At 33.4% G+C, this 19,348-nt stretch overlaps 1 protein-coding gene across 4 annotated transcripts; it reads right to left on the bottom strand.

The window, feature by feature from the left end:
• Positions 1–224: 224 nt before the first annotated feature.
• Positions 225–11,671, bottom strand: LOC143241933 (uncharacterized). 4 transcript variants are annotated; one of them, XM_076485244.1, is made up of 9 exons: positions 11,545–11,671; positions 9,587–9,872; positions 6,284–6,353; positions 6,003–6,069; positions 5,191–5,264; positions 4,262–4,353; positions 2,561–2,737; positions 1,169–1,248; positions 225–403 (listed from the first exon to the last, which is right to left on the bottom strand). In XM_076485244.1, exons 2-9 carry the CDS (start codon positions 9,862–9,864, stop codon positions 294–296), a joined length of 948 nt encoding a protein of 315 aa, XP_076341359.1. In that variant the 5' UTR covers positions 9,865–9,872; positions 11,545–11,671; the 3' UTR covers positions 225–293. The 4 variants fall into 4 exon arrangements, with proteins under 4 accessions (XP_076341359.1, XP_076341362.1, XP_076341361.1 ...); XM_076485247.1 differs by having other exon boundaries at positions 9,587–9,884; positions 11,583–11,648; XM_076485246.1 differs by having other exon boundaries at positions 11,583–11,644.
• Positions 11,672–19,348: the final 7,677 nt, after the last annotated feature.

Raw genomic sequence — 19,348 nt, forward strand, 5'->3', positions numbered from 1 at the left:
ACTGCTAAGTTAAAGGTACAGAAGAATAGAGTCCTGTACAACTCGTCTTAGTTCTGAAGTCACTTTTCAATTCAGTAACTACAGGATATTATTTATTAATTTTAATCCAAGTTTAAAAAACAATACACTTATGGTTTACTTTTCATTGTTGAAAAAATGGAAAAGATTTTAAACTGAAGATGTAACAAAAAAATTCAAATCTAAACAAAAACAATATGGCTAGGTTCTTCTACAACCACCTTTATTATTTAAAACTTTACAAACAGAAGTAAAAATGTTTCAAAATCTTTTCTTCAAGCAGTTTTTAAAAATATATCTATCAAACCAAGAACAGCAGCCTTCAGTCCTGCATCTTTTACTGCTAGTTGGAACTTTTCAGTCATTGTTGACATTTCAGATTCATCTGTAAGTGAAATGACTCAATTTAATGTAAATAGTGTCTTGGAGAATACCATATACATTACTGGAAACAATGAGGAAGATAGGCACAACATGTAAAAACTAGTTCTACCTGTTTATCACTTGAAATGGAACTGTGCCATGTATCGACACTTCACGCTGCAAATAGTTTCCATCCAATCAGAAAGTGGCTCACCAATAATAGTATAATGTTTATCAAAGCATAGGCAGTCATTTCTTAAATAATTTTTAATGAACAACTTAAGAATGGTAAACATTGCCACAGCATTAAATAATTACAGTGAATAACTTTATTATACTTGCTGTTCATAATTTAAGTTTTCCCATTAATTTGTTTTGTATTGTGCCTTATTATTACAGCCCATTCTATACTATAAAATTTACAGTTATTGTTACATCAAGTTTTATTAATATGATTTTTCTTGTAACTTACTATAAATGTAACTCATGAATCAATGCATTCTAATCATTACACATTTTTTATTAATGAAACTGCTTCTAGACTGTTATACTAAATTTGCTCAATTAATTACTGGATTGATCTAAGTTCATAGCTTGCTTTCATGAAAATTGAACTAAAGTAGCTACTGAAACAAGCAAACGTATACTTAATGTCTGTAGATAGAAGAGCCTAGCTTAAACCTTTGGTAACCCAGAAATAAAATAATTCATATACTATCAATAACATAACATTTCATCTATACACAGTTTTAATAGTACGTTATTTCTACCAGATCTTTGTACTGACCAATATTTGGTGACTCCAGGATACAGTTGTAGCCATGATCTTGGTTTTTCAAAAAATCCCAGGAAATATGAAGTTGTTTCCTTTGTTTTAGTAGAAAAATAAGTAACGTTCTTATAATGATTAAATAACTGAAGTTTTAGCTACAGCAGTCAGCTTGAAACATAAGTAAATCTTTACCAATAAGTCTTTAGTTAGCTACAAATATCTGTCTCCAACACATTTCAATAGCAGCTGTTTATATCTGGATATCAGTGACCAATAGTAAGTTAACTGCCTTTTATTAAATACATCTGTTGATGAAATTAAAATTTTGATATTATGTACTTCACTTCATTTGTTATACAGTGGGCTTTATATACTGTGCCCACCACCAATATTGAGACCTGTTTTTTAATGATGTGAGCCCTCAGACTGACTACTTATTCACTAAAGTACCATTTCTTTAACACTTAAACAGCAACCATCATCAACCGATGCTGCTTTCTACAACATAAGTGCAAGAATGAAAGAAATTATTTTAAACTTGTAGTGCAGACAACCTACGCAAGACATGTTGGTCTATTTACCAAAAGATGCACCTATCATTTCTCATATAATACATCTTTAAATAGCTTGAGATTAAAAGATGTAAATATTTTCATTTTTACTGATTTATATTAAAAAAATACTTTATTTTAGCTAATTTACATTACGTCAGTAATTCCAATCGTCTGTACAAAAATATAGAAAAACCAGTTGTGATTAGCAAATGTATTTTGTTATATTCTGGACAGGTTGTCATACAAGGCCAGGTTAAGGTCTCTAAACTGTGGTAAAACTACAAGTTCTGGAAGATTGAGATATTTAAAACTGTTAATGGAACTAAGAATATTGATGCATCATGTCTGTCCTTCAGTTGTCACAAATAAATAGTAAGAAAGAAACAAGTACAAATGTTGGCAGGATGGGAGTCACTTTTAAATAAAACATTGTTTTTCTAACACAGTGGTTCTTTTATAAATGGTTGTCTTAAAATGTGGCAGATAAAGTACATTTAAGGGAAGGCTAGCTAAAAGTGATTAAAGCTGGCTTTAAGTAATTTTATCAGTTTAGTTCAGTGGATCAACAGGTTTAAATGTACAAGTTTATCTTAAAGGCAAACAGTCCTTAACTCTAATGGATGGCCATGATGGCAAAAACAGTAGAAAACACTGATTTGTACATCAACATGTCTGCACAAATTTCTAGAGAATCAAAACATTGCTTGAAAGAGGTTTATCCTGATCTACCCATCAAGCTAGTCACAAGAAAATTCCTTATACTAAAACCTCAGCAAATACACAAATTAATTTGTTGCAAAGCAGTAAACTTTACATAAATGTGCATAAAATTAACTTGAAAATACTTTAGTACCTGTCTGATCCTCTCTTCAATATTCTAACCATTACTCTACTGTTCTTCTTTACCACTTCAATGGAATCTCGAAAGCGCGATTCCAACAATGTAACTAATTCCTTCAAGTTTGCATAGCTTTCTGAATAACTAAGATAACTGTGTAAAAAGTCTTGTAAAGAATTCTGATCTTCATAGCTACACAGAAAAAATATAAATTTTAAAAAAGCTTTATACAAACGGATTCATGAAAGTGATTAATCGGATATTATTAAACAATGTCAAAAACAGTCAGTTTCTAAAATTATTTTATCATACCTAAAATTTGGTATAAACTACACCAGACTGAGACCTTGTGTGTTATTAATATAACTACATTCTACTATTGATTCTCTATATTCAAACCTTGTAATTTTAACTACATTCTACTGTTGATTCTCTATATTCAAACCTCGTAATTTTAACTACATTCTACTGTTGATTCTCTATATTCAAACCTCGTAATTTTAACTACATTCTACTGTTGATTCTCTATATTCAAACCTCATAATTTTAACTACATTCTACTGTTGCTTCTCTATATTCAAACCTCGTAATTTTAACTACATTCTACTGTTGCTTCTCTATATTCAAACCTCGTAATTTTAACTACATTCTACTGTTGCTTCTCTATATTCAAACCTCGTAATTTTAACTACATTCTACTGTTGATTCTCTATATTCAAACCTCGTAATTTTAACTACATTCTACTGTTGATTCTCTATATTCAAACCTCGTAATTTTAACTACATTATACTGTTGATTCTCTATATTCAAACTTTGTAATTTTAACTACATTCTACTGTTGATTCTCTACATTCAAACCTTGTAATTTTAACTACATTCTACTATTGATTCTCTATATTGAAACCTCGCAATTTTAACTACATTCTACTGGTGATACTCTACATTCAAACCTCGTAATTCTAACTACATTCTACTGTTGATTCTCTACATTCAAACCTTGTAATTTTAACTACATTCTACTATTGATTCTCTATATTGAAACCTTGCAATTTTAACTACATTCTACTGGTGATACTCTACATTCAAACCTCGTAATTCTAACTACATTCTACTGTTCATTATCTGTTTTCAAACCTTGTAATTTTAACTGCATTCTACTGTTGATTCTCTATATTCAAGCCTAATTATTTTAACTACATTCTACTGTTGATTTTCTATATTGAAACCTGTAATTTTAACTACATTCTACTGTTTATTCTCTCTAACCCTAACAATTTTTAACTAAATTCTAGTTTTAAACCTCTAGATGACCAACTTCTTTCAATATCATGAATAATAATTAACAAAGATTGTTAATTATTAAATACATTTTAAATGTCCTTAAGGAGCAAATAAAATATATTCATTTATATGCTGTTGTTAATTCTCTCTCCTTGTACAAGACATTTGTGTCTGAAAGAAAACATTTTCATTCTTTATTTAATTTTAAATTTAAGTTTTAGAGATAAGCTAACAAACTGCTTTTATTTTCTAATCAAGCATACAATCTTTTCTATGACTCAGTTTATCACCGTTAGCCCTATGAAAAATCCTATCGTTTTATCATTCACAAAATTACATGAATCTAATTACTCTATTCATACAGATATATGTTTTTATAGTGACAATAATAAAAATAAAATAATAAATAAAATATATTTGCTGAACATCAGTACCAAATAAACTGGTCCATATCATCTGTAACATCTTCCTGAACAGCAATCTTCAAATCACCGATTCTATTAATTTTCCCATCTTCTTCAACTACCTAATGGTCAGAAAATCTTAAATGTAAACTAAAGGTAATTAATTCAGTTTACCAGTTAATTTAAATACCCATATAGGCAGCTGAAAAACTGCACACACAAAACTAATCATTTTAAATAAAAGTTGCATATTTTGTAACAATCTTTACCATCTGTAACGTGCAGAAAATGGATATATTTATCTTTTATTAATATTGAATGAACAAAATCTGTAGAATTAGGTTTAAAATTTTTAAGTTACAAACTTTTTTTTTTAATTATATGTCATTCAACTTAAAATTACAGAAGAAATCTTGGGTAATCTTAAAATACTGACAAATACACTAGGGCACCTCAACCGATAAGTGTATTGAATAGGGCACCTCAACCCATAAGTGTATTGAACAGGGCACCTCAACCCATAAGTGTATTGAACAGGGCACCTCAACCCATAAGTGTATTGAACATGGCACCTCAACCCATAAGTGTATTGAACATGGCACCTCAACCGATAAGTGTATTGAATAGGGCACCTCAACCGATAAGTGTATTAAAGTTTAGGTTACATACTTATTTATGTATATATACACACACACAGAAATATATTTCTTTGTAAATATTGTTTATACTCTCTCTGAATTCTTGGATATTCCACGTGTAACACGGAGACATTTCATCCATTGACTTCAAATACAGAACAAGTGAATTTATTTTATCACAGCAGGTAAACAATCATTATCATTCAGTGAAATGACAATAAACTTATAAACCACTTTTAACAGTTTACATTAAACAAAATCAGCAAATATAAAAAAATTTCTGAAAATAATTAATATACTACACCCTTCTCTTGGTTTTACCTTAAATTCTGTCTCAAATTTCAGCTCATTACAATCTCCCGACATGTGGCACATACTGGTTTTCTCTGTCTCATCTATGTAATAATAAATATATAACAAACTACGATTATTACAGTCTCCTGACATGTGGCACATGCTAGTCTTCTCCGTCTCATCTGTGTCAAAATACATAACAAACTAAGAATATCACAGTCTCCTGGCATGTGACAAACACAGGTATTATCTATGTAAAAATACATAACAAACTAAGATTATTACAATCTCCTGACATGTACTAGTCTTCTCTGTGTCAAAATACATAACAAACTAAGATTATTTCAATCTCCTGACATGTGACACACAGTAATCTTATTTGTGTAAAAATACATAAATATTATTTCAATCTCCTGACATGTGACACACAGTAATCTTATCTGTGTAAAAATACATAAATATTATTTCAATCTCCTGAGATGTGGCACACAGTAATCTTATCTGTGTGAAAACATATAACATACTAAGATAATTACAATCTCCTGACATACAACACACACTGGTCTTTTCCACCTCATCTAAATAAAGAATATAAAAACAAAACTTGTATCTCAGGAAGATTCCACGAAGTAACAAGAACCACAAAACTGTGAGAGTTTCACAGAAATGTTAAACTGACAGCATTATTAAAACATTTTGTCAAAAAATGTAAACATTCTAATTATCAAAAATATTGGTCTGCTGCTACTTGCAGTTAATTTCATCTGACTTCTTTTGAAAGTGAATAATAATGTGACATTTCTATTACTACAAAACTAAGAGTTTAAAAGTTTGCTTACTGTAACCACAGATTTCACGATTGAATGATGAAATATGTAGTCCACAAAGGTATTCAGTTAATAACAGCTGGAATTATGAGAAAAAAGTGTTTATACGAAAATAATCAAATGTAAAGTTGTAAATCACACATTAAGAAATACGCTCAATAAAGGTTATAATAAATTCATTTCATTTTTTAATTTTTACAATCATACAATTAAGTAAAATAACAGAACTTGAAGAAAAGTATGACAAATAATCTTTTTTTACAAATAAACAAAAAGTATAGACATGGCCTCACTCTTTTCTTCAGAGTTTCAATGTCGTTGTCTTTACTTTGCTCTGCCGTTAAAATGTTCGTATGGACCTTCCTAGAGAAAATTAATATAACATCAGGATACGATAACACAGAAATAGATTAATTAATTTGGTTAACGATAAAAGTTAGTTCACTTGGTCAACACTAGGATCTAATTCACATAGTCAATAGTATGAATTAATTCACTTGGTCAACTGTAATAATTCATTGATTTGATGTAATTCACTTGGTCAATACCATTTACTGGTATTTTCTAATCAACTGTTTGATAAAAGTGTATCCTACCCTGAATTATTCTAACATGTTATTAATTCTTCTATTTACTTTCACCTAGCTTTGTTGCTGTTGTTTCAAGTCTTTCTTAGATTATCCTTCATTTCTTATGATAATAGAGGTTTTGTTGTGTAAAAAACTCTTTGCACAATTGTTTTTCGATATAATCAGAACACTTTCTACCTGATCAATTAGTTACTGACATTGACTGGAGGTTTCCGCAAGGTTGGCATTTTGTTAGAGTTTAGATGTACATATAATAGTTGTAATTATAAATAACAATAATGCCAGGTAGCCACTTTATTTAAATATATTTGTGGAAGAAAATAAACATAAGAATAATAAGTACCTGTGTTTCAGAATATTTTACTTCAATAAGTGCCTGTGTTATCAGAGTATTTTACTTCAATAAGTGCCTGTGTTATCAGAGTATTTTACTTCAATAAGTGCCTGTGTTATCAGAGTATTTTCCTTCAATAAGTGCCTGTGTTATCAGAGTATTTTACTTCAATAAGTGCCTGTGTTATCAGAGTATTTTACTTCAATAAGTACCTGTGTTATCAGAGTATCTTACTTCAATAAGTACCTGTGTTATCAGAGTATTTTACTTCAATAAGTACCTGTGTTATCAGAGTATCTTACTTCAATAAGTACCTGTGTTATCAGAGTATTTTACTTCAATAAGTGCCTGTGTTATCAGAGTATTTTACTTCAATAAGTGCCTGTGTTATCAGAGTATTTTACTTCAATAAGTACCTGTGTTATCAGAGTATCTTACTTCAATAAGTACCTGTTTTATCAGAGTATCTTACTCAATAAGTACCTGTTTTATCAGAGTATCTTACTTCAATAAGTACCTGCATTATCAGAGTATTTTACTTCAATAAGTGCCTGTGTTATCAGAGTATTTTACTTCAATAAGTACCTGTGTTATCAGAGTATTTTACTTCAATAAGTGCCTGTGTTATCAGAGTATTTTACTTCAATACGTACCTGTGTTATCAGAGTATTTTACTTCAATAAGTGCCTGTGTTATCAGAGTATTTTACTTCAATAAGTGCCTGTGTTATCAGAGTATTTTACTCCAATAAGTACCTGTGTTATCAGAGTATTTTACTTCAATAAGTGCCTGTGTTATCAGAGTATTTTCCTTCAATAAGTGCCTGTGTTATCAGAGTATTTTACTTCAATAAGTGCCTGTGTTATCAGAGTATTTTACTTCAATAAGTGCCTGTGTTATCAGAGTATTTTACTTCAATAAGTGCCTGTGTTATCAGAGTATTTTCCTTCAATAAGTGCCTGTGTTATCAGAGTATTTTACTTCAATAAGTGCCTGTGTTATCAGAGTATTTTACTTCAATAAGTGCCTGTGTTATCAGAGTATCTTACTTCAATAAGTACCTGTGTTATCAGAGTATCTTACTTCAATAAGTACCTGTGTTATCAGAGTATTTTACTTCAATAAGTACCTGTGTTATCAGAGTATCTTACTTCAATAAGTACCTGTTATCAGAGTATTTTACTTCAATAAGTGCCTGTGTTATCAGAGTATTTTACTTCAATAAGTGCCTGTGTTATCAGAGTATTTTACTTCAATAAGTACCTGTGTTATCAGAGTATTTTACTTCAATAAGTGCCTGTGTTATCAGAGTATTTTACTTCAATAAGTGCCTCTGTTATCAGAGTATTTTACTTCAATAAGTGCCTGTGTTATCAGAGTATTTTACTTCAATAAGTGCCTGTGTTATCAGAGTATTTTCCTTCAATAAGTGCCTGTGTTATCAGAGTATTTTACTTCAATAAGTGCCTGTGTTATCAGAGTATTTTCCTTCAATAAGTGCCTGTGTTATCAGAGTATTTTACTTCAATAAGTGCCTGTGTTATCAGAGTATTTTACTTCAATAAGTACCTGTGTTATCAGAGTATCTTACTTCAATAAGTACCTGTGTTATCAGAGTATTTTACTTCAATAAGTACCTGTGTTATCAGAGTATCTTACTTCAATAAGTACCTGTGTTATCAGAGTATTTTACTTCAATAAGTGCCTGTGTTATCAGAGTATTTTACTTCAATAAGTGCCTGTGTTATCAGAGTATTTTACTTCAATAAGTGCCTGTGTTATCAGAGTATTTTACTTCAATAAGTACCTGTGTTATCAGAGTATTTTACTTCAATAAGTACCTGTGTTATCAGAGTATCTTACTTCAATAAGTGCCTGTGTTATCAGAGTATTTTACTTCAATAAGTACCTGTGTTATCAGAGTATCTTACTTCAATAAGCACCCGTGTTATCAGGGTATTTTACTTCAATAAGCACCTGTGTTATGAGAGAATTTTACTCCAATAAGCACCAGTGTTATCAGAGTATCTTACTTCAATAAGCACCCGTGTTATCAGGGTATTTTACTTCAATAAGCACCTGTGTTATGAGAGAATTTTACTCCAATAAGCACCAGTGTTATCAGAGTATCTTACTTCAATAAGCACCCGTGTTATCAGGGTATTTTACTTCAATAAGCACCCATGTTATGAGAGTATTTTACTTTAATGAATACCCATGTTATGAGAGAATTTTACTCCAATAAGCACCAGTGTTATCAGATTATTTTTACTTCAATAAGTACCCGTGTTATCAGAGTATTTTACTTTAATAAGCACCTGTGTCAAAGTATTTTACTTCAATAAGTACCTCTGTTATCAGACTATTTTACAGTCTAAAAACAGTTATGACATGAAAAAACGTTAAGTTAATGTCATAGTTTAAATCAGGGGTTGGTAACCCACGGCCCGTGGGCAGGGTCCAGCCCACCAGCCAGAATCATCCAGTCCTCAGTTCTCAAACAAAATATCACATCCACCCGGCCCATGGTGGTCCTAAAAATTAATTCAAGTTTGTAACTTAATGTGGCCCTCCATCCACTCACAAACATGGCCTCTGACCTTTGCATGGAAAGAGGTTGCCAACCCTTGGTTTAAATTATTACAATCTAGAATACTGAATAGGTAAATTACCTTTTCAACTGTTGTTCCTTCTTATCTTCTATGTTATGTCTAAGCAATGAATTTTCTTCTTTTAATGCTGCTATTGTTCTTTTAAGTCTATCAATATCCGACAGAGACGTCTCAAAATTGTCCTCTGGGGCTGCTGATTCTGATGTATGTTGGCTGAGACTCCTTTTAAGTCTATCAATATCTGACAGAGACGTCTCAAAACTGTTCTCTGGGACTTCTGATTCTGATGTACTTTGGCTGAGACTCCTTTGGCCCAGTGTCTTGCTTAACCGATTCATGGCAAACCCTAAAGATGTTCCTGGTAAATGAGTTTACATAGAATAAAACAATAAACAATAGAAATTGACAATACAACTTAAATAAATCACTCAAGGTTAGGTCTACCAGTAGCATTTATCTTCATGAAAAATTATTCAGCAACTTATTAAGAAATGAAGAGCTATGGATAAAACAAGTACTTGAGATCACACAATAAGCAAGACATGATAGTGTTATCTTGGTACATTGATGTCTACATGAACCCTGTACAACACAGGTTCGAAAAACACCGTGTAGACAGATAACAAAGGGAATACAGAACCATATCAAAACTTTACCTTTACTAATTATGTATGTTACTTTATATAGACCAGCTTCTAATTAACATTTATGGTATGTGAATACTGGTTGAGAGTTTCTAAACCAAACAAAAACAGGATCAAAACATGCTTAGGTGAAAGACACAGAATCGTAGAAATATCCTATATTCATGTCAAACTGGCATCCTGACATGATATCACACAATCTTCAGTTTACTTAAGTAAACAATTATCCTAAGTACAAGTATATAAAAGAAAGATAACTTTCAAACTCAACTTATACAAGTGTCTACGTTATTTCTTGAAATGGCTTACTCTACTCGGAAGAACAAACACAAATCAAGCTTCCACAGCCAATATTACATATGCTCTATATCACAGCAGCAAAGATATTAATATAGATATTCATGACCTTTTTACATTGAGGAAACTTATTTATTCTTCTTATGTGATAAACAGCCTTTAACCATATGAGGCTCATGTTATAACAGTCAAACATGAATTATCAGTGCCTTAATTTAACAATCTCTTCTACATAACAATTCAAAGTATACAGCATTTCTGGTACAGGTAAATCATAAGGCTAATGAGTGAGTGACCTTTAACTTTTAAAACTTTATGTTAAACTTTAAAATAATGTTTGTAAAGAGAACTGATTTCATAAACATATATGTAAAAATGTCTGGTTTGGGTTGAGACAATTTTTTATATAGAGGAGCGAACAAGGGGTAACTGACCGATAGCTGACCAAACATGTGGTCAGTTACCTCTTTCTATCTTTGTGAACTTGACTATGACCGAAAAAGGTGACAAAGTTGTTTGCTCCTCTGCAAAAAAAATTTTCTCAATCCAAACCAGCTGTTTTTACATATATATATTTCTCTACAAGTGGGTTTTCTCGTCATCACTGATTATGATTTCATAACAAATATTCAATTTATAAGGTTTACAAATAATTTATACAGATTTCAAACAGTTGGGATATTGAGCTTGATTAGTTCGAAGCCTAGTTTTCGAGCACTTAGTTACTATTACCATAAATCAATGTCTCACTTCGTGATTACGAGAAACCCACTTGAAGTAAAAATGTATTCTCAAGACGGCTGATATGGGTAGTAGCATTTAAATTAAAATAAAGTAGAGAACAACGTTTCGACCTTATGTACTTTATTTTAATTAACATGCTAATACCCTTACCAGCCGTCTTGAGAATACAAGATTCTCACTTCTTAGGCTCTTTAACTCTAAAGGCTGTAGTAACTAAGTGTAATTTTCAAGCTATATTCAATTACTAATCAACTTATTTAGTCTCACAAAAAATTGCACGGGTACCCTTAATTACAAAATATAAATTATAAAAACATATTGTTATTTTACGACCAGTGGAATTCTCTCAAATAAGAAATGCCTCTCCTCACAATAAATTGAAAAACACTGTCAAATCACCGAAACTATACACATTCAAATATGAGCGCAAAAGTCACATAACAACGCAGCGCTACCTTCGTTACTCAGGGACATCACAAAGATAAATGTTTGCAATAAATAACATTCAAATTGTATACAAATAAATTACCCAAACTCTGTTAGAAGTCATGAAGCAAATGAGGTATTGGGTTTCAAATTATTTCAGTAGTTTACTTGAATTTTGCACAAAGTTATAAGAGGGCCATCTGCACTAGCCATCCTTAATTTTGAAATTATAGACAGCTTCATCGCAACTATTTTGCTAACAAATGGCCCGGCATGGCCAGGTAGTTAGAACTGCTTGTCTCTCATTCTAATGGTCGTGAGTTTGAATCCTTATTCCACCAAACATGTTCACACTTTCAGCAATTAAACGTTATAAGTGACGGTCAATCCCACTATTCGTTGGTAAAAGAATAGTCCAAGAGTTGGCAGTGATGAGTAGCTGTCTGTTTTCCCTCCAGTCTTTCACCGTTAAATTAAAGCCGATTAGCGTAGATAGCCCTTATAGCTTTACGTGAAACTCAAAACAAGTCAAACAAATACTAAAAAATAGGGAGATTACCCGTCACTGTGTAACAACCTCATGATGCCGTAGGGATTCGAATCGCTACCCTCATAGTGCAAATTAAGTGCCCTAACCACCAAGCCGTATATAAATTATACATAGTCGTCAAATACTGTATAAATATGTGTAGGTTCAATGACATAAGTAACTTACAACCAAAAACACCATATGTATGTTCACGTTTTCCTCCAGAAGACCACTTATATATTTTTATTAAATGGAAGATAAAATATCAATATAGATATATATATCATATTATTTTTTATATGTAAAAAAAGCAGAGAAAAGGCACTTTTATTTGGTTATTTTTTTCTAAGCGTTTGTTTGAAGTTAACCGCAAAGCTACACAATGGGCTATCTTTGCTCTGTCCAACAAAGTGTATCGAAGCCCCATTTTTTATCGTTATAAGTTCGCAGCCATATCGCTGTGCCACTAGGGGCTAATCTAGCGTCGAAAACAACATTTGCAAAGTTATTAAGGCTATCCGCTGTAATCCATAATATTGAACCACTGAATACTCATCAGAGGAAAGGCGATATGTCACATTAGCACCCTACCATGAAAAGGATTAACTGTCACTCTCTTAACACGCCCGACTCAGTTTACAAATTCTGGCATTGGGAACTGTCCTACGACAGACAAGAACTGGGTCTGAAATACCACAGTTACGACAGAAAGTGTTCGTACCCCTGAGTCCCGAGTGGTTTTTTGCTTATAACTTAAAAAGTATCACGATTAGGCTAATAAACATAGGCTTTTTTATTAATATTATACTAACATACATATACATAATTTTTTATTTAAACTACAAATAAAGTGTTTATAAACAAATAACCAAAAATAGGAGGAGCAGAAACTGTTCATATATTTCAGAACGTGTGAAAAAACTGATATTCCCGTAAAAAGTTTGTTTAGTTTGGTGAATAAACTACATTATACCATTCCAGAACAAGACACTGGGCTCATAATTATTGGTATTTAGCCAGCAAAAAAATGTACTTCCGGCAATTTAGCGCCGTCTCCGTCATTATCTGCTTGGTCATCGTAGCGAACAGGCAACAACTGTTTAGTGATTTAAAAAAAAAACGAATTATTGTAAAATACAAGTCTCACGTGTCTCTTTCTGGTATTACACAATTTAATGTGCTGAAATCTACTGTTCAAAGCATTATTGCCATGTTTAAGCTAACGCCCCACTAAAATTCCAGAGAGAACCAAGAGGACGGTTCTCAGAGAAGTTAGTAGGAACCCTCGTTTAACACGTAATGACATACAGAAACTGGTAAGGGAAACTGGGGTTAAAGTAAGCACCTCTACAGTTACGAACATGTTACGATCTCCTGGGTTCAAAGCATGACGTCCTCGTAGAACTCCATATTTAAAGCCTGTTCATTTAGAAACACGATTGAGGTATGCAAGAAAGCATGTAGATAAACCCTTTACCTATTGGAAGAGTATTATTTGGTCAGACGAGACTAAAATCGAGCTTTTTTGGCCACAATAATATTCGCTATATTTTCCGTAAGAATGGGGAACGAAATTTTCCAAAGAACACCGTCCCTACAGTTAAACACGGAGGTGGCTCGATCATGCTATGGGGTTTCCATCAGCTCTTCTAGCGTAGGCAGCCTTCACCGCGTCAACAAAATCATGAAATAAGAAGAGTGCATTAATATATTAGACACTTATATCAAGAATGATGCTCTGAACTTGTGGTTTGGGCGTCGTTGGATATTCCAGCATGACAATGATCCTAAGCACACATCGAAATATATGCAATATTGGTTGCAGAGGAACCATATAAGCGTTCTGGAGTTTCCATCGCAGTAACCCGATCTCAACCCAATTGAAAACGTTTGGCATGAGTTGAAGACCAGGGTTCATCAGCGTCATCCGAAAAAACTTGCAAGAGTTGGAGGCCTTTTGTAAAGAAGAATGGAAGAAAATACCAGTCGAGTACTGTCAAACGATCATGGAGAGCTATGAGGAGAGATTGTGCCAAGTAATTCACCTGAAAGGCAACACAACTGACCATTAAAGTAGAGGCACGAACACTTTCTGCCCCTTTTATGTTTGGTTATTTGTTTATAAATAGTTTATTTGTCGTTAAATTTGTATAAAACTTTACATAGATGTGTGTTATTATAATATCTATAATATACTACATTTTAATTATCCTAATCGTGTTACTTTTTAAGTTATGAGGAAAAAATTACTCACGACGCAGGGGGTACAAACTCTTTCTGTCGTAACTGTATATTAGTACAAATGTTAGAGCACAACATTGTGTCAGATACGTCTGAAAATTAATTGAGAATCCAATACACAAAATGAATTATCATAAAAGCATTTCAACGATAATATATTTTAACCTCGTATAAATGACAAAATCCAATTGCATAGAAGGCTCTTGGATTGGATGAAACTTCAAAACGTTTGGTACATCTCATAAAAGGAACAAAACCTCTTACCAAAGTTAGTTTCTGTTGTTGTTCCGAGTATATATTTTATTTTAACTTCACTTTGAATCACATCTCACAGTCGGCCAGTTATAAACAAAGATGGTCAGAAACGGGGGTGGAATTTTCAAACAATGGTAGAGATACTTAGGTGGGTGACAAAATGTAAGCCATAAGGGGGTCCGTCATGCTTTTCCGGAAATTTATGAGTTTTGGAACATGAAAACCTGCATTTCGTGGCATATTTCTAGGGTATAAAGGAGATGAAAAAAGTGAAATAATTGAGGTAACAATGGTACTTTGAAAATATAATTGAATAACAGAGAAGGACAGAATCAGAAACAAGAATGCATATAAAAAATTAATGCAGAATTATTTTACACTAAAATAACAGTCAAATATAACATTGCGAAAATTTAAAACATTACTTTGGATACAGTAATCTGAAAAGTTATCATAAAGTAAAAGAAATAGTTTGATATAATGCTTTGGATGTAATTATGTAACTTCAAAGAGAAATTCTTCTTGCCTTTACTGCTGCAAATTTATCGATTAGTTCCTCAAAATTTATGCTGTCGGTAACCTCTCGCTCCACACTCAGCAAAGCCAAGGCTGACAATCTTTTCTGTCCCATGGATGATTTCAGGTAAGACAGGATAAGTTTCAACTTACTAAAAGACCTTTCACAACTGGCAATAGATGTTACAACAGTCAGTAAGATTTGCAGACCGACTCTCAGATTTGGAAATACATCATACCCCTACTGTACAATGAAGCGAAGCAGGTTCTCTGGTGTCGAAAGCTTAACATCAGCCCTTGTCTTGAGTAGCTTTCGGCAGTCCATTATTTCACTGAACATCTCCAAGCCATCCTAGTCTGAATTATTAGAGCTTCCCATAAAAATGCCTCTCTGTTTCAAGCTAGTCTCATTAGTTGTTCAGACATCAGTTCCTTTATGTCTAAACGAAAGCCAAAACTAATCCAGTTTCTTCAAGCTGATGAATCTGTCTCCCATTTATATATGTATTTTGTCAATCATACTTTTCATCAGTCGTAGCATTTCATTTTCCGCTGTGAGTCCTACATTCTCTGCTGTTTCTCCGGGCATTTTTTTCTTCTTTCTTTGCCGTCTCTCAATTTGGACATCACAAGAACTGCACAGTTACTTTGCTTCTTTAAGATATTTCTTGCATATGACATCACTGTTTTCTAGGAAATACCCTTGTAAAGCCTGAATATCTTGAGCAGCATTATGGAAATTCATGGTGTGGTCCTAAAGCCTCTTCTGAACCCGGTCAATCTTGGCAAGTACAGTATTCCAGAACCGAGGAAGAACCAAAAACTCAAATGTTAGAATCCGATGTTACAACTGAACTGCATCACTTCTTGTATCTGAAATTTCCTCCTGATCATCTGCAATATTATCCAGTAGTTCTACTAATTGTTCTAGTTGATCATGTATCGGTTTAACAGCTTCTACTCTGGCACTCCAACGAGTTTCTGACTCTGACTTCACTGATACACCAGGAACAGTTTTCAGTCTCTCTTATCGAAGAGTTGACTGCAAAAAATAAACGTAGATAGCTTGCACAGTATGAAAATGTCACACTTGCTACCTCATGACTAACAGCATGAACCTTAACTAAATTGTGTGGTTATCACAGTTAACAAATGTAGCCTTTGAGTTGAGTGCAGCAAGTCTCTGTTGCACTCCTGATTTGTGGCCAGACATTACAGATGCATTGTCGTAACACTGTGATTGACAATCTTCGAAAGGTAATTTATCCTTCTCCAGTAGTTGCAATATTATTTAAGAAAGACTCCTTCACAAGTACAGTTTTTTCCTCGATGTTTATATCTACATATCTAATGGTCTCCGACATTTGTTCTTGGTAAGCACCATCAGGAGTTGAATCAAACATTATTCCATGGTATTTGGCTCTCTGAATGTCACACACAAGTTTTTTCTCTAACTGTAGATGCTAAAAGCTGGATGAACTCATTCTGTATTTCTGGTGGGAGGTACGTAGTTGATTCTAGATTTTGCTGCACATACAAAAGGTGATCCTTCATGACTGGGTCGAACTCTGCAACTAGCTTCAGAAGTTCTATAAAATTTCCAGCGTTTCTGTGACTCTCCCCTTTTTCAGTTTTAGTGGTACTTTGTGGCCTCTTAAAGCCAAATTTTGTTCGGCTAAATATTTTATGCAGCATAACTCCCTCTTAAGTATTTGTCGCCATTTTTCCTTCTCTTTAGCAATTTGATTTTGAAGCTGTGCATCTCTTAAACCTTCTTTTTTTATCAGCCTCCTTTCCATTTCCTTCCATGTTGTGAAAGAATCCCGATGCCTTTGGGAATTCTCATGAGAAGTAATTTTTTCTGTTTTTTCCAACTATTTAAAAAATTTTAAGTTTTCAGAGAAGAACAGTTAATGACTGCATCTTTCGATGGGAAAAGCAGACACGAAAAACAAAATGCTTCCCCCTTCACAGGGGAATACACCAACCAAGATCGTACCTCCTTTTCCTAATTGTTTTGTAAACCATGCTAAAGTCATTGATCTATTATTTTTTTGTGCAAAAGACCCAGCACTATCCTGAAAATAAATCGACCCTCTCTCCACTAGTTCTATGCGAATTGCATCTGACACGATTGCTATTCCTGATCATATATCCAAAGTCTTGATGGTGAATCACATCAGCTACAATTTTAGTACATTTTGGCTTGTCTTGTTGAACTGGATCAGATAAATTATCCTCCAAATCTTCTTCAGAATTTAATGAACCTTGGTATTCCATTTAATCTAAATATGGTTGTTTTGAATCAGTTTCACTGCTGTACTTTTCTTCTAAGTCTTCTAGTTCAAGTCTTTTCGTCGAGTCATGTGATGTATGTCTCGTTACATCCTCTACTGATTTTGATGTCGATGATTCAGAATCTTCTCATCTTTTCAGAAATGCTGTCAGAATTTTGCTTGACTACGCACATTCTTCATCTTGGGCCTTCCTTCGTTTTCTTCCTTCTGCCCCACTTAATTTTCTCTGTTGGGCTCGTTTCATTTTATTGAGTATCTGTAAAAAATAGAAATATAAAATTAATGTGTGTGTTTTTCTTATAGCAAAGCCACATCGTGCTATTTGCTTAGCCCACCGAGGGTAATCGAGCCCTTGATTTTAGCGTTGTAAATCCGGAGACATACCGCTGTACTAGCGGGGGACAATATAAAATTAGTAACTGATCATGTTGGAACTTAATTATTGTTTATATTATAAACATTCGAACCAGTATAATTTGAAATTTTTCCTATACATTAACCTACAAATAGACGAACATCACATTTCAGAATGAAACTGGAAATGACCAGTGACATTTTATTCTTCTGAGATATGACTATAGACCTGTTACAGTAACATTATAGGCGGAACATTCCCCTACTGTGCCTGAATATTTGAATTCTGAAATCACCGAACGTCACGCACCCTCCTCCCTCGCCCCACCCGGCCGCCCCAACCCCGAAACCATTCATGTCAGTCCAAAAACTCATAACATCCCGCACACACACTCTAACCCCCACCTCCCCAATCTCGAAACGCGTAACTCTACCCCACACCTCAAGACATAAACATGTCGGACTCTCGGCCCTCCTGAGTTATGACTAATTTTATGAAAGCCGAGTAATTACTTACTTTAATGTTATGTGACCCAGAAGCCTGAACCATTTGGTTATTCGGATATCCTTTACCGTTGTCGTACGAATAAAATCCTGGGAAGCTTTTTTGAAAACTGCAAATATAGTATTTTATATTTCATTGTTAAAATTAGGATTCCGTAATTTTTTGTCTGCTGTATAAAAAATTATAATATTACATTACAGGGAATCATATTTCCTGGCACATCACTGTTACGCATTTCTCTGTTTTCAATTCCATGAGTAATAGAATAGTTATTGACGAAAGAGTTTACGCTTTCGCTTTGGTCCGAAGTTGGGTGGGATAAAAGCGAGCTTGGTCGCTAGGGGTAAAAGCTAGGGCGAACAGCGTGGGTAGATCAAACGAACGATCAATAGTTAATAGATAAAGGAGATCAGGAGAATGTAGAGTAACGGGAAAGATTAAATCTATTTGAAACCAAATCCACATTACGTTTATCCTTAACAGCGAAGTCGTTATGAGTATTTTTGAAATGATATGACCGATACATGAACATTGCAACGAATAAACGAATTATATATTTAATAGCAATAATTTTCACCTTGGGCACATAACGGTGCCTCCAAAAATCTTATCATAAAATCTAAAAAAGGCCTAGCTTGAACAATTTTGCTCTCACCTAAATCATTTTTGTCACAAAAATAGCTACGCACCTGAGGTGCACCTATCCACGAATTTCTGATAAAAATTATCTCAAACGAGCGCCACTCATTCACCACTTCGGACACGACCTGGTCTCTTGGTAAGTCAGATTCCAAATCAGCCGTTGGTTCGGTTGCGCGCTCACCCGTTTCAATTTTAAGATGAATGCTGAAAAGGCGCGAAAAGTTCAGACTCGTATCTGCTATTCACAATCTAGTCCAGTGTTAGATTTTCTATTCGCAATCTAGTCCAGTGTTAGATTTTCTATTCGCAATTTAGTCCAGTGTTAGATTTTCTGCTGTTCACAATCTAGTCCAGTGTTAGATTTTCTTGTCT

Source organism: Tachypleus tridentatus, unplaced genomic scaffold, assembly GCF_004210375.1.
Source record: "Tachypleus tridentatus isolate NWPU-2018 unplaced genomic scaffold, ASM421037v1 Hic_cluster_1, whole genome shotgun sequence".
In the NCBI taxonomy this organism is placed as follows: Eukaryota; Metazoa; Arthropoda; class Merostomata; order Xiphosura; family Limulidae; genus Tachypleus; species Tachypleus tridentatus.

Excerpts from the sequence above, each read along its gene's own strand:
- LOC143241933 (XM_076485244.1), bottom strand. The coding sequence starts at position 9,864 with ATGAATCGGTTAAGCAAGACACTGGGCCAAAGGAGTCTCAGCCAAAGT. Across the intron at positions 6,070-6,283 it reads TTGAAACTCTGAAGAAAAGA|CTGTTATTAACTGAATACCT; the intron begins GTGAGGCCATGT and ends TCATAATTCCAG. Across the intron at positions 404-1,168 it reads CCTGGAGTCACCAAATATTG|ATGAATCTGAAATGTCAACA; the intron begins GTCAGTACAAAG and ends TTTCACTTACAG.